The sequence below is a fragment of the Mustela nigripes genome, chromosome 16, assembly GCF_022355385.1.
Source record: "Mustela nigripes isolate SB6536 chromosome 16, MUSNIG.SB6536, whole genome shotgun sequence".
In the NCBI taxonomy this organism is placed as follows: Eukaryota; Metazoa; Chordata; class Mammalia; order Carnivora; family Mustelidae; genus Mustela; species Mustela nigripes.
Window position 1 is genome coordinate 37,240,318 of NC_081572.1, and position 26,599 is coordinate 37,266,916.

At 48.4% G+C, this 26,599-nt stretch overlaps 1 protein-coding gene across 3 annotated transcripts in view; it reads right to left on the minus strand.

Annotated features, from left to right (window-relative positions):
• Positions 1-10,517: 10,517 nt before the first annotated feature.
• UNC45B (unc-45 myosin chaperone B) overlaps positions 10,518-26,599 on the minus strand; it is a 30,431-nt gene continuing 14,349 nt past the window's right edge. Inside the window, exons 9-19 of one of the 3 annotated variants that reach the window (XM_059378482.1) lie at positions 24,683-24,983; positions 23,473-23,567; positions 23,162-23,303; positions 22,319-22,459; positions 19,902-20,029; positions 19,435-19,501; positions 18,590-18,703; positions 18,097-18,212; positions 17,130-17,247; positions 14,514-14,669; positions 10,518-11,730 (exon numbers count right to left, since the gene is read on the minus strand). In XM_059378482.1, the coding sequence (XP_059234465.1) occupies positions 11,470-11,730; positions 14,514-14,669; positions 17,130-17,247; positions 18,097-18,212; positions 18,590-18,703; positions 19,435-19,501; positions 19,902-20,029; positions 22,319-22,459; positions 23,162-23,303; positions 23,473-23,567; positions 24,683-24,983 (1,639 nt within the window). In that variant the 3' untranslated portion in view covers positions 10,518-11,469. Of the gene's footprint in view, positions 11,731-14,513; positions 14,670-17,129; positions 17,248-18,096; positions 18,213-18,589; positions 18,704-19,434; positions 19,502-19,901; positions 20,030-22,318; positions 22,460-23,152; positions 23,304-23,472; positions 23,568-24,682; positions 24,984-26,599 lie in introns of all 3 variants that reach the window. The other 2 variants (XM_059378481.1, XM_059378483.1) reach the window with 2 other exon arrangements.

Here is a 26,599-nt window from a genome sequence, read left to right on the forward strand (position 1 = left end):
TTTATGAAGTGTAGATGCCACTCCTACATGAGTTTTACACATTTCCATACACCTGAGCCATATGTAAACAGTATCCTATTGTATGTAGTCTGCAAAACTTGCTTCCAAGTTTTGCTTTAAAGATTTACCTATATTTTTCTAAATTTTACCCATGTATCTAGACCATTCATTTCACTGCTATATGAACTGGGTCCTTCTTTCTCACCATTCTGTCCATCCCCTTTGGTCCCCAAATTATCCAGGTCTCCACAACTTCTCCTAGAAAAGACCTCAGCTTCTGCGCACTTTGGCGTCATAATTACCACAGGGCCACATCTTCATTTCTGGTCCCAGTCCTACTCTCCCATGCTCTTTCCTGATCTTAAGGTTCTGGAAGGCCTGGAAAGAGGGAGTAGTGCTTTGGTGAAATGTTGCCTCTCTACTAAGTTTGCATCTTTATCTGTTTGCTTATTTAGGGTAGGAGGTAAGTGAGAGCAGAACATGATTCATTCTGTGTATTTACTCAAGATTAAAAGTAAAACTCTTGATTTGCTCTGTCCAAGAGTAGGAAACGAGAGCCATTATTGGTCACACACACACACACACACACACACACACAAGGTTAGTGCACTGTTTACTTCTTTTTTTTTCCTTCAACACACTAAGCAGGGAGCAAGCTAAAGATTAGGGACAAACCACTTTAAAAGGGATTAAAGGGACATATCACGGGGTGCCTGGGTGGCTCAGCCAGTTAAGCCTCTGCCTTCTGCTCAGGTCATGACCCCAGGGGTTCTGGGATGGAGCTCCCTGCACAGTAGGGACTGTGCTTCTCCTTCTTCTTCTGCTCCCCCTGCTTGTGCTCTCTCGTGTGCTCTCCCTCAAATAAATAAATAAAATCTCGATAAATAAACAAATAAATAAATGGACATATCACCTTGGAAGGTTCAGGCAGTCTCTCATGGAAAGAGAAAACCTGTATTAAAGAGAATCACTGCCCTGTGTCAGTGAAACCTGCCAGCACGTGAGACTGAAGTCACAGTCAGGTTGGAGGCTGGGCACCATGTCATCTCCCCAAGAGAGACCCAGGGAGATGGACTCTGGCCTCCACACTCAGTGACACTGTGGCTGATCAGACTTTTCCTAGGGGACTGAGAACCATAGCAGTCACAAGTTTAGCATAGAGCCTTATCAGTGCTTCCACAGTCTTTCTTTCCAACCTGAGCAACTTGTTCATAATATTCACTTTTCAGGCAAAAACACATTGCCATCTTCTTCTTTTTCACTTTTTGCAACAGCAACGGATTTTTGAAAAAATTTTCAGGATTTATTTATTTATTTTAGGGGGGAGGGGCAGAAGGAGAAAGCCTCCCCCCCCCCAAGATTTTATTTATTTATTTGAGAGAGCGAGCGAGCACGCATGAGTTGGGAAGAGACAGAGAGAAGGAGAGAGACAGAGTCGTATCAAGGAAGCCCAGGCAAGCAGGTGTGTTTCAGGGTGGGATTGGTCAACAGTATCAAAGGAGCGCAACAAAGTAATGACTAAAGAGTGTTCATTGGTAAATGGTATACAGTACACTGTAGCCATCGGTGACCTTAACAGGCTGGAAGAAGAGGGTAGTGGGTGTCAGGATATTATAGTGGGTGAATTCTCAAAGTCTACATGAAAACGAAGGCCAGAACATCCACAACAAACCCTGATGGAAAACCCTTTCATAAAGTTACACTTGTGATGAACTTGTATACTAAAAGATGTTTGAAGAAGGACTAAAGGATGTTTGAAAAAGTCTCAGTTGAGACATCTAGCCTTCGAATATTTAAAGTTTTTTCATTGTGTATTGGAACCTCTTATTTAAGCACATTTCATGTTAGTTTATTGCCAAAAAAACTACATGCAAACTGGAAACTCTCTTCCACGTATAAAGGGTCTTGTCTTTTGTTAGAAGAACCTCAGTGAACTCTTTCATCATCTCTTATCCTTTTAGGCCTAAAGGAAAATTACTAATTTGGTGATAAGTAAACTTTTTTCTAAAAATAAAGAGTTAGAGATTTTATTCCATCCAAGAACAAAACAAAGGAGTTTGAGAAATTAAATGGAGTGGAGAGATTTTCAAAGCATGAACAAGACCAAAATCAATTTAATAAAAAATCAGGAACTCAGATGAATCTGTGCAGAAAGAAAGAAAAAAAAAATCAGAAAACTTGCCAAAGTATTTTTTAAGAGAATTGGGACTTTTGGGGCTAGAAGAGAATTTTTAAACTCTTTAAAATATCATACAATTCCCAGAATCCCTGCCTAGATGGTAATTTAGCACCGGCTTCTGGCTCCTCTCATCAAGATCAACTCTGGAGAAATTATGGAGAGAAACATCATGGATCCTAGAGTAGACCAGGAAAAGTCTGAGAGCAACCCCTGGGAGAAGGCTATTTTGAACCTGTGTGTGTGTGTGTGTGTGTGTGTGTGTGTGTGTGTGTATGTGTAGAGGTTGCCTCAGCCTGACACAGAGGGGCCTAGAATAACTGTAGAAGATAATTAGAGGGATTAAAGGGAAAAAATTAGATAAATAGATAATAGATGAATGGATGGAAAGATAGATAGATAGATGATAGATAGATAGATAGATAGATAAGATGATAGATAGATATAATGGAAGGATGGATGATGGATGATGGATGATGGATGGATGGATGGATGGATGGATAGATAGATAACGAATAGATAGATCCATAAGAGAGTGGGGGAGAGAAAGAGAAAGGAGAGAGAGATTTGGGCTGTACTTAACCTTCTCCACCTTGTCCCATACACATGACTGCCAGGGGCAACGGTTCAGGAGTCCACAGAGAGAAAATCAGGGCAGTAAGGATGATGAATTAGGAAGTGTGCGGCCTCAGCCCTCCATTACCCCACCCTCCCTTCTCCAAGCCCTCAGAGAGAATGGTTTCCTAAATAGGAGGTGCCCCCCACACACACAATCTTTCTGGGATACTAAAGATTAAACCCTGCCCTGAAGAGTGGCTTTGCTTGGGAGAGTGATGCTCAACAGAAGTGTTTAACCATGATTTCCCGGTGTCCAGTTCTGTTCACGCCAACGCTGGTTTCCTTCACTCTCTTTGCGTCCATCCAGCTGATGTGAACTAGGATCTGGATCTTGGCACTCTCCCAGCCCAGAGTGTCTGGTACCTCCAGGGGAAGCCACTCCTTCACTAAAATCACAGCACACCCTTGTACCAGACTATTTACCGAAAAAGTCAACAAAAGGGATTATGTACCACTGGAGGCAGAGTTATTAGAGTAGTCGGACCAAGAATTTGAAATATATGTAATAAACATAGCAAAAGACACAAGAAGATATTAGCAATATGAAACAAGAATGGAAATAATAAGAACCAAGTGGAACCATCAGAAAGGGAGAATATAATAAAGAACACAAAAGATGAGATCACAGAGTGGGGGGAGATAAAACACTGATTCCTGAGTTAGATCACAGATCGAGGGCCTCTTACAGAAAGCAGGAAAGGATAAGAAAATAGAAAATATAAACCAGGGGCGCCTGGGTGGCTCAGTGGGTTAAAGCCTCTGCCCTCAGCTCAGGTCATGATCCCAGGGTCCTGGGATCGAGCCCCGCATCGGGCTGTCCGCTCCGCGGATAACCTGCTTTCTCCTCTCTCTCTTTCTGCCTGCCTCTCTGCCTACTTGTGATCTCTGTCTGTCAAATAAATAAATAAATAAAATCTTTAAAAAAAAAAAAAAGAAAATATAAACCAAAGTTCAAAGATATAGACAGTAGATAAGGAAGGAACATCCGTGAGCACCTGGGTGGCGCAGTCTGTTGACCTCCGAACTCTTGGTTTCAGCTCAGGTAGTGATCTCAGGGTTGTGAGACTGAGCCCCGTGTGGGGCCCCACACAAAGCCAGGAGTGTACTTAAGACTCTCCCTTTGCCCTCTGCACCTCCCCTGCTGGGCGCTCTCTCTCTGAAATAAATACATCTTTTAAAGGAGGGGAGCTCCACCTGCGGCTCAGGTCATGATCCCAGGGTCCTGGGATAGAGCCCAGCATGGGGCACCCTGCTCAGCGGGGAGCCTGTTTCTCCCTCTCCGTCTGGCAATCGCCCTGCTTGAGCTCTTTCACTCGAGCTCTCTCTCTGTCAAACACACAAATAAAATCTTTTTTTTTTTTTTAAGGATCAACCAGATAATGAAAGTAGTGGAGAGCAAACCACTCCCCTCCACAGTCCCACTTTTTCCCTTTTATTTTTTTAAGTAGGCTCCACGCCTGGCGTGGAGCCCACAACACCAGGCTTGAACTCAGGAACCCCTGAGCTCAAGTCCTGAGCTAAGATAAAGAGCCAGATGCTTAGCCAATCGAGCCACCCAGGCACCCTCTTTGCTCCCCCCTCCCCCGCTTTTTCTTTCCTTCACGCGCACACGCACATAGACACACACTCACACACCAGGATGTTAGTGGAAAAATTGATGAAATTTGAATAAGGTCTGTAATTCAATTAATAACAGTGTACTGATGGTCATGTCCTATTCTTATTCATTCTAGTATGATTTTTATAAGATGTTCATATTAGGGGAAACAGAGTGAGGGACCTAAGGAGCTTGGTATTGAAGTTTTAGAATGTAAGTGAGGTTCGGTGGGGTGAGGTCCGGAGCCAATGATCAAGAAAGAATTCTTGAGACATCTTTGGTGCAAAATGGTGGTTTATTAAAGCACCAGAACTGGACCCATGGGCAGGAAGAGTTGCTGCCTGAGGGTTGTGAGGGGTGACAGGTTATGTACCAGGGGGTTGGGGAAGGAAAAGGGAGGTTTCAATAGAACTTTCTCTTGCTAAAGAGGACCTACTAAGATACCAGAGAACTTGAGGCCCTGTCATTGTCAAGGTCACTTTTCCCTTTAGCAAGGTATTAACATTAAGATAGTTGGGAGATTCCTAAGAATGTCCCACCCAAGAGTGGGGGCAGGGGTAGGTAGCAGGGTGTCAACTTTTGCTTTGTCCTCAGCCACCCTTCTGTTCCCTCATCAGTACTATTTTTACAACTTTCCTCTGTCTAAATCAGTTCAAAATCAAAAAGTTCCTGACATTCAGTGTCCTACATTTTCCAGTTTGTTTTATTTTCTTCCAGTGGTAAACCTACACTGTCAATGTGGGTTTTAATCACCCACAAGCTGATAGCATTTTGATGTATGCTCTCTGGTCTTTTTTTCTTTAAAAATTTTTTTTTAATTTTTTTTTTTTTTTTTTTTTTTTTTTTTTTTTGCATGTCAGCAATCGAATAGTAGCAGATTTCTAAACATTTCCTTTTGCTGCTCATCGAAGAAGCAACTCTAGGAACCCACCACAAAGATGTCTCTGCTCTCTTTTTTGAAAATTATCCAAAAGGGAGAATGAGAAAAGAAATGCCAGTAGGTATACCGGCAGACCTCAGCGTTGCTGAGGAAGGGCTGAGGGCTGTCAAGTGCGGGAGACGTGAGGATTCCAGGACAGAGAATGAGCAATAGTGGATTTGGGCACAACCACCAAATGGGGAGTTCTCTGTGTTGAGCGGCTTACAGACCTTGAGGCGGGAACTCCCATCACCAGCTGTTTGAACAACCAGATGGGTGGCAGAGGTGAGTTTCGGGAATCTCCCTATCACTGGGTCGGCAGCAAAGGTCGCCAAAAGAGACACCTTTTACTAGTGATCTTTACAATCACTCTCCAGGGATGAAAAGTATCTGTGGAAGAAAAATGCTCTGCTGCTGTCAGCCTCAGGAAAGAAGAAAGCTGGGATGCCTGGGGGCTCAGTTGGTTAAGGGTCTACCTTCAGCTCAGGTCATGATCCTGGGGTCCTGGCATCCTGTCCCGCATTGGGCCCTTTGTTCAGTGGGGAACGTGGTTCTCCCTCGACTTGCTGCTCCCCCTGCTTGTGTTCTCTCTCTCTTTCCGGCAAATAAATAAATAAAATCTTTATTTTAAAAAAAAGAAAGAAAAGAAAAAAGGAAAACTATACCAATCCTTGTAACAGTTATAAAACCCTGTGCTGTGTTTTCTGTGAATCAGGGAAACTTTGGTGCCCCTCAGGCATTCCTCTGGACCTGGTTTCACAATACACTCCTGCAAGCAGTTCAATCCAGTTTACAAGGGGATTGTATTCTGGGGAAAAGCAGAAAGAAAACAAACAAACAAACAAAAACCCTGAATATGTGTAAAGGGAGAGCCTGGGGGTCACAGCTGGGGAGTGGCCCTGGAGGGTTCCCAGTCTGAACGGTGCAAAGGGCTCAGGGGAAGTATGTCCTGAAGATAGGAAATTTGACTTAATGTTAATGGATGGCATACTGTAATATATTGACCCCTAATGTGATTAACAACAAAAACAAAACATTTCCTCATTTGAGGCAGAGGCTTTCGAGCTAAGTTTGTGTCACATATGCAGAAGACTAGACAAAAAGTAAGATGATTGTAAATTCTGAGCAAAGCAGAAAATTGTACAAGTAGTAAAATGCACTTGTAGCATATCACCTAGCCCAGCTATGACTAGAGAGTCATAACAAGGCAAATGCTGAATATTTTTCTAACCCCAAATGGTGATACTGGCAGGATGTGGGGACAGAAAGCTAGGGAGGGAGTGTACTTGAACTTCATCTCTCAGAGACAAATAGATGATCATCTGTACAAAACTGAAAACTGCACTGTTCGGAAACAGAGGAATATACCAAAAGAAATATCGAAGTGTTCACCTTTGAAGAGCAGGAAAAGGAAAAGGCAGGAAACTGTTGATTTTATACTAAAGCCTTGCAGAGCTATTTGACCAACCAGCCATGTACGTGCATATGCAACTCTGATTTTTTTAAAATTTATAAACATTCTTATTATAATATAATTATCTGGAAAGAAGTAGGCAATGTGTTGTTTATCATGGAGAATTGTTTTCCATATAAACTGTGTCCGTCCATAATCTGTGTTTTAACATCCCATATTCTTGGGATGATAAAAGGCCACACACTTGACAATCAAAACGCCCTTCTGCATATTCTAAGTTTTGAGGTTTGGGGATCTGGTATTTGTTTTCTTCCAGAGCAACTAGTGAAATTGCATGCTTGTCCCTGAGAAGTACCGACTCCCTAACGTAAATAGATAACATGGCTTTACAGCTGCAAACAGGCAGGTATGGCTCAGCTTGGCAAAGCTGTCTTTCCAAACGCTATTTCTAGCAAAAGAGAATTGTATAAACACCCAGACCTCAGAGACTGTTGCCGTGTCCCAAGAAAGTAAATCCCGAACTGCGATAAAGTCTGCTGTCCGGATACGTTGTTTAACTAAATGATGCACAGCTCTGACAACATTTATACTGACGCCTGCTTTCCTGGATGGGCTATCCACTTGCAAAGTTGCTTTTTCAAGCCAGAAGGAAAGGAAGCTCTTCTCTGTCTCCCATATGCAGGGAGATAATAAAACTTCTGCTTCTCCTTAGTTCCTGAAGAGTTGGGGAGTTTGTGTTTCATTTAAATTAACATTTCTAACCGTGGAACTGCTGTCAAGCTAGGGTGCTGACCTTCCCTACTGGTGTGGGCACCAGGCACTCTCAACCCCCACCCCAAGCAACAGGTGGAATCAATTCTCCTGGTGCCAACCAGGCCACGCTCTGACCACCCCCCCACCCCCACCCCGCGAACCGCAGGTGGCACCAGCTTGGAAGGCAGTGCCTTTCTTCCTTCCCATGACCTCTATTATCTTTTTTTTTTTTTTTAATGTTAAGAGTTTATTTACAACACTTCTTTGTTGTACAGAAATATGTAAGCTCAGTGTAACCAGTAGGCGTGGATAATTACGACTCATTCATCAACTACTGTTATCCCCACTCGAGCAAGAAGCTTCCAGGAAAACCTGAGGAGACTTTCATTTTTTTTTTTAAGATTTTATTTATTTATTTGACAGAGAGAGAGATCACAAGCAGGCAGAGAGTCGGGCAGAGAAAAGGAGGAAGCACGTTCCCTGCTGAGCAGAGAGGCTGATGTGGGGCTCCATCCCAGAACCCTGAGATCATGACCTGAGCCAAAGGCAGCGGCTTAAACCACTGAGCCACCCAGGCGCTCCCCAATTTTTTTTAAATTTTATTTATTTATTTGACAGAGAGAAAGATGACAAGCAGGCAGAGAGGCAGGCAGAGATTGGGGGAAGCAGGCTTCCTGCTGAGCAGAGAGCCAGATGATGCGGGGCTTGATCCCAGGGCCCTGAGACCATGACTGGAGCCGAAGGCAGAGGCTTTAACCCATTGAGCCACCCGGGCGCCCTGACACTTTCAATTTGTCGGTGTAAAATCCCTACACTTTGGTAGAAAGCAAAAAGTCACAGAAGCTATGCTTTTTGGCTGCGTGCATAGGTCTCCTGGGGTCTGTACCATAGGCATGTGTTTTTGTTTCTGGTTGTTTTTTTTTTTTTTTTTTTTTTTTAAAGATTTTATTTTTATTTGACAGAGAGAAATCACAAGTAGATAGAGAGGCAGGCAGAGAGAGAGAGAGAGGGAAGCAGGCTCCCTGCCGAGCAGAGAGCCCGATGCGGGACTCGATCCCAGGACCCTGAGATCATGACCTGAGCCGAAGGCAGCGGCTTAACCCACTGAGCCACCCAGGCGCCCTGTTTTTTTTTTTTTTAAACAGCTATCAACTTCATATGAGCTGCCCAATCAATCCCAAAGGAGGTCCTAGAACTTTCTCTTCCCAGACCCTGGGGGATACCCTCAGCCTAGTTTTCAGTAACCCCAGCCTCAGACGCTGATCTAGAGGGTTCCTTTCTAGCTCCCCCCACCCCCATGAATAGAAGAGATGGGAGAGGAAATCTTTCTTCAGGCAGGTCTCAGTCTGTGGGACTGTACCCACATGAGTCTGGTTGGTGTTTGGGTTGGGATATGCAGGCTCTAGGGGTTAACCCTCCACCTACCCACCACTCCCCGTGCCATTATTCCAAGGCAGTGATTCAAAGGCAATCATCTGAAACACAGCACTTTCTAATATAATCTCAGGGATGTGTTTGGATGCTGCACCCAGCCCTACCTCACTAGGCTCCCAGAAACTTGACTTATATTGTGGCTCTTTCCTCCGAAATCTGTCAACATTTTATGAAAGGTCCTATGAACTATGAGGAAATCTCTTGCCTTGGTATTTCGATGGATCAAGTTTTGGACTTCAATACTGATAGGTAAACCGTCCGCTGACCTAGGAGCCCCAAAGGACAGTGCCAGAATGGCTGCTGGCAGAACCACATAGACAAGGGTGGTGACAGAGGTGTCCTCCTCATTGTGGCTGGGTATTTTACTGTATTGGAGCGTTTTCCTTCTTTCCTTTCCTTTACAGGTTATAGGGTCTATAGGTCCTTCTTTCCTTTTCTTTATAGGCTATGCGGCCTTACCAAAGATTACAGTGTAAGCTCTCTGTGGGTGAGTAGCACACCAGATACACCGCAACGCCTCTCCTGCGCCTCCCCCTGCTCTCAGAACCTGGGGGAGGAGGGATATCCAGGAACTCTGGAGACTTGCGCCTGACTGGGGTCTCTGGACCGGTCCCTGCAAAGGGCCCTTCACTGACAGGCCAGGCTGCCACTGCCTCTCCTCTAGCATCCTGAAGCCCCTCCTCCGTTCTGTTGTGCTTTGTGCTTCCCAGGGCTTGCGAGGGGTGGCATCTGGCTTCACTCCCTCTCCACCCAGCCTATCCGCCCCGTGGCCCCTGTCACCTCCGCCCTCCATGCTGGTCTTTCTGGGGAGGTCTCTGCAGAGTCTGGAGCCAGGAAGCCACCATGCCCCGCAGGGAGAGGAGCGCGCAGGGCAGCGCCTGCCGCAAGGTCCGGTCTTGCTAACAGTGATCAGGAGGGAACAGCCTAGACCCCTATGGGGTGGGAGGAAGAGAGGTTTTGAGGCCCTGAGCCAAGTCAGTGTTAGAACCACCCTACCTACTTGCTGCCCCCTGCATAGGCGCCTCCATGAAGGCACCAGCTTGGTCTAGCCTCTCAGTAGCTCTGGGGGAGGCTGCCCAGCGACAGTGGCACCGACGTGGGGGTCACCGATCAACAGCTGCCTGTACCCGATCTGGGCATCCATGCCTGTTAGGACCACAGCGATGGCTAAAGTGGGTGGCCCCCTGGCCTGGGCTCTCCTGCCCTCACCCCAGGGGTGCTTCCAGCAGTTGGGTTTCTGTTTCAACTTGCCCAGATGTGCCCTGCCCCCCACCCAGGGCTGGAAGTGAGTGTGGGTGCCGTGGGGAGGAGGTAGGAAATCAAGCCTCCCACTCTACCCCTTTTGTCTTACGGATTACATTCTTTTTCTTTCTTTCTTTCTTTCTTTTTTTTTTTTTTTTTTTGAAGATTTTATTTATTTGTCAGAGGGAGAGAGAGAGAAAGGAAGCGTACAAGCAGGGGGAGCAGCATGCAAAGGGAGAAGCAGGCTCCCCACTGAGCAGGGAGCAGGATGTGGGACTGGATCCCAAGGCCCTGGGATCAGGACCTGAGCTGAAGGCAGCCGCTTATCCAACTAAGCCACCCAGGTGTCCCTTATCCCTTAAATTCTTAAAGCAGGTGTGTCAAAGGCAGAGTTTCCTAGCCCCTCCAGGGAGCTGGAATTCGTTGATAGATGGTGAAAGGCGCTGGTGCTGGGGTTCAGGGAAAACAAAAATGAGCAAGTATTTCCTGGACACTCATGTGGTATGAGACTCGGTGCCAGGCGCCCTGCCCGGACCCCAACAGGCCCAGGAAGGCAAAGGCGGAAAGGGCTCAGGAGCAGGCTGCAAGCAGAGCTGACTGACTGCACCTCCTGCAGATTACACACATTGTGGGAGCTCCGGGGGTGTAGGCCAACCCCGGCTCCGACTGCTGCTCTCACCGGCACCCTCCTGCCAACCTGCCTTGCAACCTAAGTGTACAGAATTCATTTCACCACTGCCCGCTCTCCTGCCCAGAAACCTTGTTTCCTAAACACGCCGAGGCCAGATGCCTGCCCATTCCCTGGGGGAAATCACAATTTCATTAATGCCAACGTATCCATTTTCTATGGACATTGGGGTTACTTCCATTTAGGGAACGACCACGTAGGTGTTTTCTCTCTACAAAAAACAGCACAGATGTGGTAGCACTAACCTTTCTATTCACACACCTGTTAGGTCCTACCTTACCACACAACCCATTTCCCAAAATATAAAGAATTCAGCCCATTATCCTGGCCTTTGGAATGGGTACAGAAAGAATTATCCAACTTGTCTTCCGAATCATAGATGAAAATTATTCTAGGACTTTCTGCAAACTGATAGTTGTAAGGAGACAGCAAGAGAGCCAATGAAACATCCAAAATTTTCTACAGCAAAGGGGAAGGTCGACAACTCAGGGAACACTCAAGTCTTGGTTTTTATATGGAGACTTCATGGTCACTGCTAAGATCCCCAGCTGAAATGATACCCCTTGAGTTCCCGGCTTAGGACTCTTGAGAATACAGGACCAGCCCCAGCAGTCCTGTGGGCCCCTGTCTAAGACACTGGTTTAATGAAGCCATAATCCATGCATTTGATGAGGCATTCCCGGGCTGTCTGCACCACTGCCGCCTTCTTCTCATCTGGCTCTTGTTTGCCGACAACAGTCAGGATCTCCAACAGCTCACTCTCCACCAGCTTCTTGGCCAGCTCAGCGTCGGCGGCCAGCAGGTTGTAGGCAATGACCAGTCCCCGGTGCTGGACTGACAGCTGGTCATGCAGGCAAAGCCGCTGCAGGATCTCCAACCACTGCGTTGTCTGGAGGGAAGACGTAGATAAAGAAGGATTAGAGAAATCAGGGGAGGGATTGTGGTTGGACATTTGGGACAAGAGAAACAGAAGGCAAGCACATATTTGGTTATGTGTATGGGACTCAGCATCCGCCTACCTGAGCCCACTGGGACTGGCTCGCAGATGTCCTCCTCCTTACCAGAGCCAGGGCAGGAATCCAAAAACTAGAAGGAACTTGACATAATCCAATCCCTTTCATTTTATAAGTGGAGGAACTGAGGTCTAGGAAGGGGAAGTAACTCAGCTATGCTCACACATATGAAAATAGTAGAGAATAAACACCCAAATGTCCATTTATTTTTTAAGCATCAGAGAAGCAAAGGGACAGGCCCACTGCACGCCTGATTGGAATGGAGATAAAGTGTGTTCAGAATGGAGGATTCTAACACGGGCACAGGGCCAATGCCTGCTTCTGCCAACCTAAGTGCCCTTAGAGATATGAGCTCCAGGCATGCCTGGGACTTGCACTCTACTCGTCCTGACTTCCAGTGGAATTTACACTGGAGTCTGGAGTATAGCCTCTCCTCCATCCCTCCTCCCCATTCCCAGTTGTGAAGGAGCCCAACTACAGTGCATGGGGAAGACAGGACTCTAGACCATCTGATCACCCCAAGAGACAGAGTTGGAGCTAAGAACAGAACCAGGAGGCTTGACTCTTGCCACATTCAACAGACATGAGCAGCAGAGTAGCATCATTATTGGTCTGGGTTTTGGAGTCAGAGAGACCAGGGTTCAGGTCCCAGATTAGTCACTTACCAAATATAATTTTAGATCAGTTTTTTTACCTCTCCCTGTCTCAGGAGCCCCTCCGTCATGTGGTATACCTACTTACTCACATTGTGGTGGTTTAGTGATATAGTGCATGGACAGAGCTTAGCACAGGGGCTGGAGCATAGTAAAAGCTCAACAGAGAAGTGGACAGAGATGATGATTTTAGCCACTAATCCAAGGATTTCCCCTTTGCTTCCTCATACCTGTTACCTCACCCTCCATGTGTCAACAGGGACAGCTTCCTACATGCACCACTTGCAGACGGGGAGGCAGGCACAGAGGGGAAGGTTTCATGCTGACGGGTAATATAACGGGGCCCATGCCATTGCTCCCAGGCACAGAAATGTAGCTAAGATTTCGGAGCCCCTCAGGAAGAAGGAAGACGTGTCCAGGAGAGGGTCAGCAATCTTGAAGGACACCAGTCCCTTCCCAACTACCTGGTGGAGTGGCCTTGAGCTAGTTTCGTTTCTGCACTGTTTTCCTCTCTGGTCAGTAGGGATAATAATAACCTCACCCACCACCCAGGGCTGTTGGGAGGTTGGAAGAACTTAATAAATGTAAACATTCCGAGCAGCACCTAAAGCCCAGGAAGTGAGCAAGTCAGAGTGCCTCGTGGGAGTCTGTCGGCAGAAGTCGTGTGACCAGTTACTTCCACAGAGGCCACTTTACGGCAGGGGGTTTCAAAGTGTGGTTGCCAGGCCGAAAGCACCCCACCTAACCTACTGAAGTATTTTCGCCAGCCCTCTAGGTGATTCACACACCTTATAATTTTAAGAAACTTGCCTTAGAGGGAAATGCCAAACCCCAGGGACCAACCAGGAAGAGCTACATCTGGCAGAAAGACCTTTCTCTTGTTCTCTTGTGCGGACAACATAAGCACCCGTGCAACTCAGAGAAGGTGTGAGTGCACACACATGCACACACACACACACACACACACACACACACATCCCTTAAACTGACCATTAAAAAGATCCTGCCAGGGGCAGGGGACCTGTGTGACTCAGTGGGTTAAGCACCCAACTCTGGATTTCAACTCAGGTCATGATCTCAGGGTCATGAGATGGAGCCCCGCCTTGGCCTCCCTGCTCAGTGGTGAGTCTGCTTGAGGTTTTCTCTCTCCCTCTCCCTCCCCACTGCATGCACGCTCTCTCTAAAATAAATAAATAAATCTTTTTTAAAAATAAGTAAGAGCCTGCCTTTATTTATTTTTTTTTTAAAGATTTTATTTATTCATTTGACAGAGAGAGATCACAAGTAGGCAGAGAGGCAGGCAGAGAGAGAGAGAGGAGGAAGCAGGCTCCCTGCTGAGCAGAGAGCCCGATGTGGGACTCAATCCCAGGACCCTGAGATCATGACCTGAGCCGAAGGCAGCAGCTTAACCCACTGAGCCACCCAGGCGCCCAAGAGCCTGCCTTTAAAGCAGACTTAAGTACATGTGAACGGGGACGCTTATGTTTTTTGCCTTCCGTGGAGCTGATGCTCACAAACTAGGTTCAGTTCAGTGAAATGAAGACATTTTCATTTGGCACTGCCATGTTCACGATGGCACTTATGCCACTTTGCTGAGACAGCCACGGTCCCACCAAAGGATCTGAGCATCACATTCACGTAAGAGGGTCTGCCATGTCTTTGCCAAACCACAAGCTCCCTACGGTACCCCCACCAAGTCCATGGCCCTCTTGGGGAGCTTGGGGGGCCCACAGCAATAGTTAGTGTTAGTGTGTTCCTCCTTGTTATCATTCTGAAGTCCTGAGCCATAAGCACCACCGAAGTCACTGGGTGAAACTACAGTGGGAGGAACCCAAGTTAGCTCATGTGGGGCGTCCCCACGATGGATGTAAGGGATTGCGTAGACCCTCCTTCTAAGCTGGGAGGAACAGATACCCAGGGCCTGGGGAGTGTTAGCACAGAGGCTGGTCTCCCCAGAGAGGATCACGCAAGGCAGTCCCCCTCCTGCTCCCAGGACCTGCTCTCACCACTTGGGTCATCTTGAGGCACAGTTTCTTATGAGTTGCCGTCAGCATGGCCAGTGCCCCCGCGGCTGCGTTCTGCAACTTGTCGTCATCCTCCCCGCAGAGCAGCACTATCAGCTTCAGCCGGTCATTCCCATCAGCCAGGAACCTCTCCTGTACCTATGGTGGTGGGGGGGGGGGGGTTTACATGGCTCAGAGAAAAATGCCCCCACCTACCAGCCTGGAAAGGGAAAGAAGCATCTGAAGCCATGTTCTCTGACCCAAAATTCTTCAGAGCTTTCTTTTGAGCAGCTCTCCCTGTGCCCTCCTCCAGGAAGTCTCCTCTGACTAGCTAGATAAAGGGGCTATAAACTCCTCCAGGTACAAAGTTAAAGAGAGTCAGGGTTTCTCCATACAGCATCTGCCACCACCCCTGTTTGCGTTCAGCTACCCGCACCAGCGGAAAGGGCAGGCACACACCCATGAATGGGAGATGTTGCTCAAAGAGCGCTGTTTCTCTTCCCTTTGAGGAAGGCTGGTATGTTTCTCCCACAACAGATGGGCCTCCAGGGTCTGCCTTAAAATGGCTTTGCAGTCCCTGAAGGCAGCGGAATTGGGCAAGAGAAGGAAACTGATCGAGAGCTGCTGTGCCATTCAACAAGAGAGCGATTAGCTTCCTATGTACCCTAAACCAGGAGAAGAGGCTCCTAGGGCCCAGTGCCTTGACGTGTCTCAGAGGTCACTGGTCCCCACCACCACCACCACCTGCTCCATGGTAAAATCTGGTTGATCAAATTTAAGGGCATTTTGTTGGGTCGGGTTTCCTAGAAGTGAAGCTCTAAAAAGGTCAAAGGTCGGTCACAGCTGCCCAGGTTATGACCCTCCCCCTGCATCTCCCTGAAGCTGGAGCAGTGGTCCTCAGAGGCGAGAGGATGGCAGAGATGGTCAGTGCAAGGGCACAGTGGTAACTAGGAAGCAGATACCCCAAAAGGACTACATTCCCCATCTCTCGCATGTAGATGTGGCCATAAACTAGTTTCGTCATGGAAACTAGTTTATCACACATGGAGTGATAGGGATCACTGCCAGGCCACCATGGTGGAGAACTATAGGGGCCTTTCCTGTGGTCTCTCTCCCCATTCAAATGGAGACCACTCCCATAGTGGCAGACAGGGAGACAGGTCTTGGTTGGGGTGTGGGGCGCAGATAGTTCTTGATGGCCAAAGAAGCCTGGATCCAAGTCATTGCCTAGAAGGAAGCCACTGGGGGCGCCTGGGTGGCTCAGTGGGTTAAAGCCTCTGCCTTCGGCTTGGGTCATGATCCCAGGGTTCTGGGATCGAGCCCCAGAGTCCTGGGATCGAGCCTTGCTTTGGGCTCTGCTCAGCAGGGGGCCTGCTTCCTCCTCTCTCTCTGTCTGCCTCTCTGCCTACTTGTGATCTCTGTCTGTCAAAACAAATAAATATAATCTCAAAAAAGAAGAAGGAGGAGGAGGAGGAGGAGGAGGAGGAGGACACTGGATCCAAATGTGAGCAGAAGTGATATGAGTGAGAAATGAATTTCTGTCCTGTTGGGAGCACTGCTTATTTAGATGTTCCCAGGGGAAGCCTGCTCCCCCTTTCCATTGTCCCTCCCCTACGCTTCCTTTGGATACACTCCCTTCTTCCGCAAGGCTGCCAGCTCCACAGGTCAGTCTCCGGCCAGCTCCCTGATAGATCCTGTCTTTTTATTTTAATTTTCTTTTATTTTACTTCAACAGGCTTTTGTGGGAAGATCCAAGACCTTGAGTTAAGAATTGAGAGAAAAGAGAAAAGGTCTCCCACTCAACCCTACATGAAGGCCCATAAAGGCCACTTAGCCTGGCCCTCATGTTCATGAAGGGCCTTGGATTTGGCCCTGTTGTTACCTCTGAGAGGTTATATCTACAGGCTTGGCAGTTCTGGCAGGACAGAAAGAAGACACTCATTTATCATGTGATTATAATTTCTCCCCATTACTGCACCATAAGGCCATTGGCATTGTTCTGAATTCATTTTATTTTTATAAATCCTATAATTCCTCTGTGAAGAACACAGTGATAGTGCATTACAGTTTCCACGGAAATGGCAACAGTTCATTAGATGTTAACATTTAAAATATCTTAAAATTGTTTATATCTGTGTTTGCTTTTCCTCATTTTTTAACACATATGGAGCTTTGATAAAATGTAAGTGATCTAGCTTCTTTTGGTCTCTAAGAGGCCCTGGTCTTATATCCTTCTCTGCTATGAGAAGATTATTATTCAGACATGAAGAATTTAGGAAAATGATATCTTCCATGTCCCCAGCTCAAGCTAGGGGTCAATCCCCCAGCTGGGAACAATAGTATTTTGTGTGCTTTTCCTTTGTCTCCTTGGTGCATGTATTCCTCTCAGGATCTCTACAGGGAAGGGGGCTGCAAGCCAGGAGAGATACAGGGGGTCCTGGGTTCTCCGGCAAAATGCTACCTTAGTATCACTGTCCCCCAATCTCCCGTCAGGCCCTGCCCTGTGGCTTGGCTTGCCCTGCCGAGGTCACTCCCCGCCCCCCTACCGAGCCCGCCCCCCTCCTCCCGAGCCCGCCCCCCTCCTCCCGAGCCCGCCCCTTTCTCCAAGCCCCGCCTCACCTCCTTGTTCACCACCATGTTGCACATGCATTCCGTGGCCGCCTGCCGCAGCTGGTCATGATTCTCGAACATGTAGTTTTCAATGTCTGGCAAGGCCCTCTCCTTAAAGATCTTCTGTCTAGGGTGTGGGAGGTGGGGAACGGAGGCCACTGAGTCCTTAGGACGGAGCATTTGGAGTTTGTGGCCACCCAAGGGCCATTCCACCCTGTTGGTGGTTCCCTCCCACATCCTCAGCCAGCTCCAAGGAGGGCACCAATGGGCATAAACTAAATGACAGTATAGCATCCTGGCCATAGCCATGGGGTCTGGGATGAACATGTCACCAGGCTGGAGAGTCTTCTGCAGAGAGAAAGTCTTCTTTCTCTCCTGCTGGACATGAAGCCAACAAGATGTGAGGTCTAGAATGACCCCTGTGATCATGACAGAAGGGAAGAGCCCATTTGAGAATTAAAACGACACAGGCCAGAGAAGTGGACAGAAGTAGGAAAGTGGGAAGTAGGAGGAACCGTAGAGAAGAAAGAAAGTAGGGAAGTGGGAAAGCTTTGTAACGCCTGCATCAAGCCGCACCTGCATCCGGTCACCCCAGACTTTTATTTACATAAGTCACTAAATTCCCTTATGCTCAAACCAGCTGCAGTTGAGTTTTCTGCCCCTTGCAACTAAAAGAATCACAACCCAATTCTCTCCCCCAGCCCCTTGTTCCCAAGAAGGAATTCCCACCATCCACCTGGGTATTTTTTTTTTTTTTTTTTTTTTTTTTACTACTTTAGTCAGAAAGAACTGTCTTGATAATCTCCTTCGTCTTCACACATTTACTATGTACAAACTCAAATCCTTCCCACTTCAGGTTTCTACCCACTGCCTTTGATCCTGTCCTCAGAGGAAGCATACTCTCTCTATGTGAAACTTCCTCCAAATCCTTTCTGGGGCGACTCCACCCCCAACCCTCCCTCCCCACCCCACTCACCGGAGTTTGTCACTCCGCCCAGACAGATTGGTGAGGCCCAGGAGAGCCTCGTAGTTCTGGAGCCCATCCCTCTGTGTGTCCAGGAGACTCACGAGGGGCCGGACCACTTCATACACCTGCGTGGAAGGGTCAAGGAGTGGGTCAGGCGGAAAGCATGTACCCGCAGACCCTACCATTTACAGGTGCCCTGCTTTAGAATTCCCAAAGTGCTTTCCCACCCAGGGTCCAATGCAATTTCCACAATGATCCTGAGAGTCAGGATTATTTCCCTTACTTTGCAGACGAGATAACCCTGGTGTCTAAGAGGACAGTCCCGTTAAGTCAGAGGCAGAGCCAAGCCTGGAGTCCAGGCACCTCCAAATTACTGCCCTCTCTGGGATGGCACCATGCTCCCTCCCAGGCCGGGGGTAGGGTGACAAGGGGAAAGGCCCCTAGGAACACAGGAGACTCTTCCCATTGCCCCATCCCACCCACCCCAGCACCTGGCACCCACCCGTTCCCCCGGGAAGGCGATGTCAGGATTAGAGACGGCGGCGATCTTGGCCAGAGCATGGGCTGCCTTCACCTTGCCCACATCTGTGCCCTCCAAGGCCAAGGGGATCAGCGCCTGCAAAAGAAGGCATGGTCACTTCTCTGTCACAGACATCCAGAGACCTCGCCTTCCATCCTCCCTCTCCAGCCGCTGTCTGTCTCTATAATGCAAGCAAGCCTGGAGCATCACGGAGAACAATTAAATACAGACCCACGGACTCACGCCCCTGCTTCCTGGCACGCTTCCTTGTCTCCACTTACACTTGCCACCACCCATCCACACTGCTGGTTTTGGGGGAAATAAATGGAGCAACACGCTGACTTTTTCCTCCCTGACTGCAGTCAAACTTAACTGAGCAGCTACTATGAGCCAAAACTTTAAGTGTATTTTCTGTAACCCTTGTGACATTCTGCAAAGCGATTGTGCAATTCCCTCCCCCCACCTTTTACAGATAAAACTAGCTTGGGGAGATTGAATAATCTTCCCAAAGTTATGCAGCTGAAAAGGGGACAAGTAAGGACTCAAAGCCCAATCTTCTGCAGCAAAGTCCACAGTCCATGCACCTGTACCATGCCTCCTTCCAACAGCAAGGAGGAAAAATGGGATTCCACACCCTAAAATCGGGCAGAAGTCAGTTTGGAGCCATGAGCACAGACAGGACAGATACCTAAATAGCAGTATTCCAGGAGGTTGGGTTGGGGCATGGGGTAAATTATTCTTGGGTCAGGCAGAGCCTGTGCACACGCACATGTGCTCCTCCCCAGTGGATCACCTTCTAGGATGGCAAACCTTATCCCACCAATTACCTTGCCACCGCCTTGAGCCACAATGGTTCCTCGGTCTTTGGGGTTATCGCAGAGGGCCAGGAATACCCTGTAGAGCGAGGATGAAGGACACATAATGTGCACCCTTCCCAGGCATTGGTGGGCCAGCCAGTCAGACCCGGTGAAGCTCTGGAAAGTGCTGCACCTGCCCCAGCATTAGCCACCTTGGCCAGACACTGCCATGGATACAAGGAGCTGGGGAGAAAGTGAAGCCAGGTGAGGGGAAGCAGGTAACCAGGAGGGACAGTGACCTCTTTCCACCCAGTGCAAATGCCTACCTGTGATACCTGTCCCACCATGTCACTTTTCAATGTTGATCCCCTTCTGTCTCCTTTCCAGGCCCGCCAATGGCTCGTTCACTCATTTACCACCGCCGCCACTTCTATTCCCCCCCAAGCCTCCTGCCCCCAGGCCCCTCAGACCCCAGCCCTGGCCCGCTGCAACCCCACCTGGCCAGCAGCTCTTTGGTCTGGTCGGTGAGGATGGCACTGTCTGCTTTCACCATGCAGGCCAGCGCGGAAGTGACCCCAGCCTTCAGAAGCCGCTTCACACGAATATCTATGAAGTCCTTCTTGTCCTGGGGAGAAGGAAGGGTGGCAATGGGGAAGGAGCCTGGGCACCAGGCCAATCTGCATGGCAACTAAAGATGGTGTGTTTCTGACTGCTAGTGGCAGGCGGAATAATGGCCCCCAAAAATGTCCACGTCCTAATCTGCAGAACCTGTGACTCGCACCTTACATGGCAAAAAAAGGAAATTTGCAGCTAGGATTAAATCAGGGATCATGAGACAAGGAGATAATCCTGGATTATCTGATAACCCCGAGCTTCTCAATGAGAGGGAGGCAGGAGGGTCAGAGTTAAATAGAAGAAGATGTGACAATAGAAGCAAGAGTTTGGAGTGATTTAAGGTCACTAGTCAGGAAGAGGACTTCTTGAAGCTGAAAGAGACAAGGAAACAGATTATCTTCTTGGAGCCTCCAGAAGGAACCAGCCCTAGTGACCCCCTTGACCTTGGCCCAATGGGACTGATTTTAGACTTCTAACTTGGAAATAGGTCACCCATGGAAGTTTTTTAAAACTGGAAGAAGACAAATTTGTGTTGTTTTAGGCCATTATGTTTGTGGCAATTTGTTACCGCAGTAATTCGAAACTCATATACTCTTCCAGATTCCCTTTGCCAAAACAAGAGCCAAGGGGGGTGTCCGGCACGTTCTCCTCTTCCTTGCTCCCTTCCCCCACTCCCAGTACAGAGCCTGAGCAGCTGGTGTGGCAAGAAAATCAGCCCAATATAACATAATTTTTTAAAAAATCTGTTTCAAAGTTAAAAAAAAAAATAGGAAGAAAGAAAAAAAAATCATCCCAAAGATTCTTCATTCAGAGAAAAGTGAAATCAAAGAGATCATCCAAAACGCTAGATGACTCATCGATGACTTTTTTTTGGCAAAAGGTTAGCTTTTTATTCGGGGGGGCTGGGAGACTTAGGCAGGAGGAGGAGGGGATAGGGAGCAGATAAAGTTGACAAAACAGTGGATTGGATTGTGCTGGAAATCTGAAGTCAGCCCCAGAGTTGAACAGTCTCTACAGATAATTCTGGAAGTGACTGGGAAGAGCCCGGCAGTTGTGGGCAATCTCTAGAAGCCACCTTTGAAATTTACAGCAGCAGAAAATGCTATATGCTCTTGCCTGCATGAGCCACTATGCAGCTTTAAAAACTGATTCCGAGGGGCGCCTGGGTGGTTCAGTGGGCCTTCAGCTCAGGTCATGATCCCAGGGTCCTGGGACGAAGCCCATCAGGCTCTCTGTTCAGCAGGGAGCCTGCTTCTCTCTCTCTCTCTCTCTCTCTCTTTGCCTGCCTCTCTGCTTCCTCGTGATCTCTGTCTGTCAAATAAATAAATGAAATCTTTAAAAAAACAAAACAAAACTGATTCCGAGAATGACACAGCAGGTAACAGGGAATAAGAAAGGCATTTGTCGTGATAAGCACCTTGTGTTATACAGAAGTGTTCAATCAGTAAATTCTAATCCTGAAACTAGTATTACACTGTCAACTAACTGGGATTTAAATAAAAACATTTTAAAAAAAGAATGGCATAGCAATATAGAAAACACCTCAACTATTTTCCCAAAACTGGACACAAAATGATAACAACATTCTGATTACAACTATGAAAAGAAGAAAGATGCGCAGAGAAAAACAGTCTCTGATAGGCAATATAATACACCAAAATGCTGATAGTGGTCAGGGGGAGGTAATGTCACGATGCATGGTCATGTTCTTTTCTCTGCTGTCCACCTTTTTGTTTGTTTTGCGATGTGATTTATATTACTCTGACCATTAGAAAAAAATCTTCATCTTTTACTGGCTGGAAATACGATGCATATACATTCATATTTAAACCACATACAAAACACACCCCCGAGGGCAGGGAATCTCTGGGGAGGGCTCCGAGGGGGATCTGTGACATCTGGGCTACTGCTGATTGGCTGGCATCTCTCTCCCCTCATTATTCCTACTTAGCACCCACATCCCCAAATCCAGAAACGAAATTTCTGTAAGTGTTAGACACATGAAACACAGTCTGATATCCACGAAACCAACCACATAAACTACAAAACGTCCATCATGGCTCCAGTGATTTTCAGATGATAAATAGTCTCACCCCCCACCCCACAAAAAACATTAGACCTAAATGGGCGGGGAATGAGTGCCACTTAGTGGGGGAAATTTAGCCACGATTCTCTCAGTCTCTCTGTGTCCTATGCCAAGTCCTTGCAAATACACACAGAACCCAGGCGTACCTGTCTTTCCATGCACCTCTCTGGCAGTCTGGTGGCACAGACCCCTCCAGCATCATCCCTAACCCACCTTAGGGTGCTCCTCGGGCACGTGCTGCTTGGAGAACTTGGCAAGCTGCACCAGCTCGGGGATGACCTCCTTGACATCGTAGCTGTTGGTGCAGTTCACCAGGGTGGTTGCCACGGAGTACAGGACGGTCTTGTCAGAGGTCTAGAGTCACGGGGTAGGGGGACAAGGAGGAGTAAGGCGGAAAGGAAACTTGAGAACAAGTCTCTGCTTCCAAGACAGCTCGCTGGCCTGGCCGGTGCCACCCAGCTTGGAGAAGAGCGAGTGGCAGAAGAGGGAGGAGGAACGGGCTCTACCTGGGCAGGGTGGGCAGAACCTGCTACAGGACCCCTGAGAGCATGGGTGGGGGCCCCCTGAGTGCACAGCTTACTCTGTGCCTCTTTCAAAAGCCCACTCTGTCAGTCACGCTTTGCCATGGAGGCCAGGTAGGAGCCGGACACCTCTGGTCTGACCCCGGTGGAAAATCCCTCCCTCCCCTCCTCCCTTTGGGGGTGGAAAAGAGCCAGGGCATTAGTCCAGCAGAGGAGGGAAGGAGTCTGGGAAGCCCTGGGAAGGAAGGAGTAGCCCAGAAGGGCTAGGCACTGCCTCTCAGTCCAAGACCTCACTTCCTGAGGGTCCCAGGAAAAAATACCATCCTCTTGTTCATCTTCCTGCTTCCTGGAAGCCATGAAGAGTCATGAGCCCATTTTATGGTCAGGTAAAATGAGGGCCAGACAGGGGAAATAACCAGGAGGGCCAGAACCGGGATGAAGACACAGGAATCTCATTTCCCAGGTTCAGCGGAGGGCCCGGTAAGCCTGAACCCAGGAGACCTTTCCTGAGGCGGGAGGTGAGGGCCATGCTTGCCTTGGCCAGCTCAAACATGGCCTGCAGGGCAGGGATATCCTGGACAAAGTCGTCTTTGACGTCGGCATCCAGCGTGAGGTAGGCCAAACCCTCCACAGCCCATCGCCGGGTCCGGGTGTCTATGGACGCATTGCACAGCCACCTGGAAATTGGGGGGAAGAGTGCTGGGCATGGTGCCGGGGCTCAGGTCAAGAGAGTAAAGCCATGTCAGGGTAATGGGGAGCTGGGGGGAGGGGGTTTCACAATGTGGCCTCCCCTAGAGCACATCCCCCAGAGTTGGTGGCAGGCCTGGGGAAGTAGTACTCCCTTACTTGCGACACTGTTTGGCCAGCTTCTCCGTGGACCCTTCCGCAAACTGCCTGAGGGCGTAGTCCGTGCCTCCTGCAGAGCCGAGTTTACAGAGTCCCTGGTGTAGGGGTGGGGAGAGGCTTGGAGAATCAGACACACTTAGGGACAAAAAGCCTTACTCAATCCGGTCCCTGGGGCTGGAACACTTTGTCCCTTTATCTTTGCCAGGATAAACCTCTGCGCCTACTAAAAAACTCACTCAGGTGTCACCTCATCCAAGACGCCTTCCCTGAGCTCAGCTTCTAGGATAAGGTAGATAGATGCTCAGGAAGCTAGAACCCTGCCGCTTTATACGGCCAATTTGGACCCTACTGATGTTTAGTGCCTGCTGTTTCAAAGAAAAAGCACAAGACAATACTCATCTTGTTTGAAACTACAATGGTGAAAGTTATTCTTGCACAAAAACTGGAATAGAAACCAGACTTGTGGGTAATGAATTCAGATATGCAGAACCTTACCCAAGAGAAATTTCTCTACTAGGAAAACATGCCTTCCGTAAGAGAAAACTCATGATGGCAGAAGTTATAATTAGTTCTTTAAAAAAATGATATATCCTCCTCTCTCTCTCTGCCTGCCTCTGCCTACTTGTAATCTCTGTCAAATAAATAAATAAATAAATAAATAAATAAGATTTTAAAAAATGATATACACAGAAAAACACACCAGTGGCTCAAATTGTTACTGTAATGGTTTACAAGCAAAATAAAAGACCCATGAAAAGACTTTCTGTAAAAATGAAATCAAAAACATTGAAACAGGTGACCTGTGCCGTCCAGAAACTGAGTAAGGACACAAACTGACTTTTTAGAGTCTGCTCTGAAAATACTTGTTGGATAGAAGCTCCTCAGGCTTAGCATGGTTCAAAAACATGGAGGCAGAGGTCCCCAGGTTACACAGCAGCCCCCCACCCCTCGTCTGTCCCAAAACCTCTGCCCTCCCGAAGCCTGGCTGGGCGACAGTTCCTGGGACTCAAAATTTGGGACCTCATGAGACACTCAGGAAGCTAGTCACAAAAGCCAAAGCTCAGGGCTTCCTGCTCATCACCCAGCTTTGCGGGGGCCTGTGGGTGGGTCCCAGGGCCCCCTACAGTGTGGGCTTCTCAAGGGTAGGGGCCACGCCTCATTCATCCTGGTGTCCCTGGTGCCCGGCACCTTGTCTGGTACTGACACTCACCACCAGTGTGCGGATCTTGATCTTCTCATTTTTGGTGGTCTTGTAGATCTCTTTGAGCAGAGACACGCCATTGGTGATGATGAAGGTGGCACGACTGAGCTTGGTGGACGCGTGGATGAGAGCCTCCACGGCCACCAGCTGGTCTACGTCACGCTCTGAGCCACACAGCGCTACCATCATCTCCATCACACCTTTCAGTCCCAGCAGCTGATTGCCTAGGTCAAAGGGGCCTTGCAGGATTCCTGACACCGTCTGAATGGCAATCACATTCTTGTCCATGTCCTGAGGGTCAAACTTGCCCCTAAAACAGAGGGCAAGGTGGTCAAGGGAACAGGCTGAGTTTGGTGGGAAGAGTGTGGGATTTGTGGCAGAAAGAAAGACCTGAATTCACATCCCAGATCTAACCATTCATGTGTGTATGACCTTAGGCAATTCAATGAACCTCTCTGAGCCTCAGCTTCTTGATCTAGAAACCGATGGTAAAGTACTACTACTGATCAGAGTTACAGTGAGGGTAAGTCATAGAACAGACATACCATGGGTTGTGTCCCTAAAACCACACACAGAAGGATGGGGATTGAGATGCAGGAACTTTTTTAGGGAGAGCCCTTGGTATCAGCTCATGCTGGAAAAGGAAAGGAATCATGACTTGGCAGAGGGTCTTGCAATGGGCTACAACTTAGCCAGCATGAAGCCTCAGTCTGTGATGAGGCTTACAGCAAGGAACACATTCCAGAGCTTTTTCCAGCTGTGAGGAAGGACGAGTCATTGGATGCTGGCTGCCCTGGGGAAAATGAAGCTGTCTCCAGCTGAGGGAGGTTCCAAAGAGAGGTTACAAGCGAGAGCTGTCCATGAATGGGCTTCCCAGCAGCTGAGATGTCTAGTGGGACAGTATAGCAACCCTTACAACACGGAAGGGCATACTGTGGTGCCCAGCACCCAGCATCATCCTCAGTGTGACCAAGTCATGCGGTAGCCTGAACTGCTTACTCTCCTGTCTGGTCCCAGGCCCTCCCCCTAGGAAGAGAGGGGTCTGCCTTGCTTCTGGAAAAGACCATCATCTACTCTACAGCAAAATGTCCGTGTGGGAATAATCAGTCAGGGGCTGCCCTCTCAACTCACTGCACCCACCCCAGCCCCTGCCCCAGCCACTGATGAAGCAGGGTGGCTTATGTCCTTGGGGATGGTCACCTCAGGTGCCTGTGCTGCAGGAGGTGACCCCACCTGTTTAGGCTCAGTGACTGATTCAGGCAGGAACAAGGCCTGCACAGAGGCAGGCAGGCTGGCTGGGAGGGGCCCTCGTCTGTCCCAAAACCTCTGCCCTCCCGAAGCCTGGCTGGGCGACAGTTCCTGGGACTCAAAATTTGGGACCTCATGAGACACTCAGGAAGCTAGTCACAAAAGCCAAAGCTGAGGCAGAGAAAGACCAGAGAAGCCCAGAGGAGCTTTCAGTGAAGCAGTCAGGGCTCGGGGGAAGCTACGGGATTGAGCAGGAGCTGGCAAACTTGGGCTGCTTGGCCAAATTTGGGAGGCCGAGAATGTTTTTTATAGTTTAAAGCATTTTTTGTGTGTTTTGTTTTGTCTTTTAATATGCAACAGAGGGGTACACATCCCACCAAATGTAAAATATTTACTCTGGCCCTTTAGAGGAAAAGTTTGCCAACTCCTGGAAGGGAGAAAGGAAAAGCAGAGCGTCTCCATCCTCCCAAGACTCTCCTGGGATACTTTTTAAATATGTAACTTCCTAGGGCGCCTGGGTGGCTCAGTGGGTTAACGTCAGCTCAGGTCATGATCCCAGGGTCCTGGGATCAAGTCCCGCATTGGGCTGAGCATCCAGCATCCCGCTCCCTGCTGAGCAGGGAGCCTGCTTCCCTCTTTCTCTCTCTCTGCCTGCCTCTCTGTCTACTGTGATCTCTC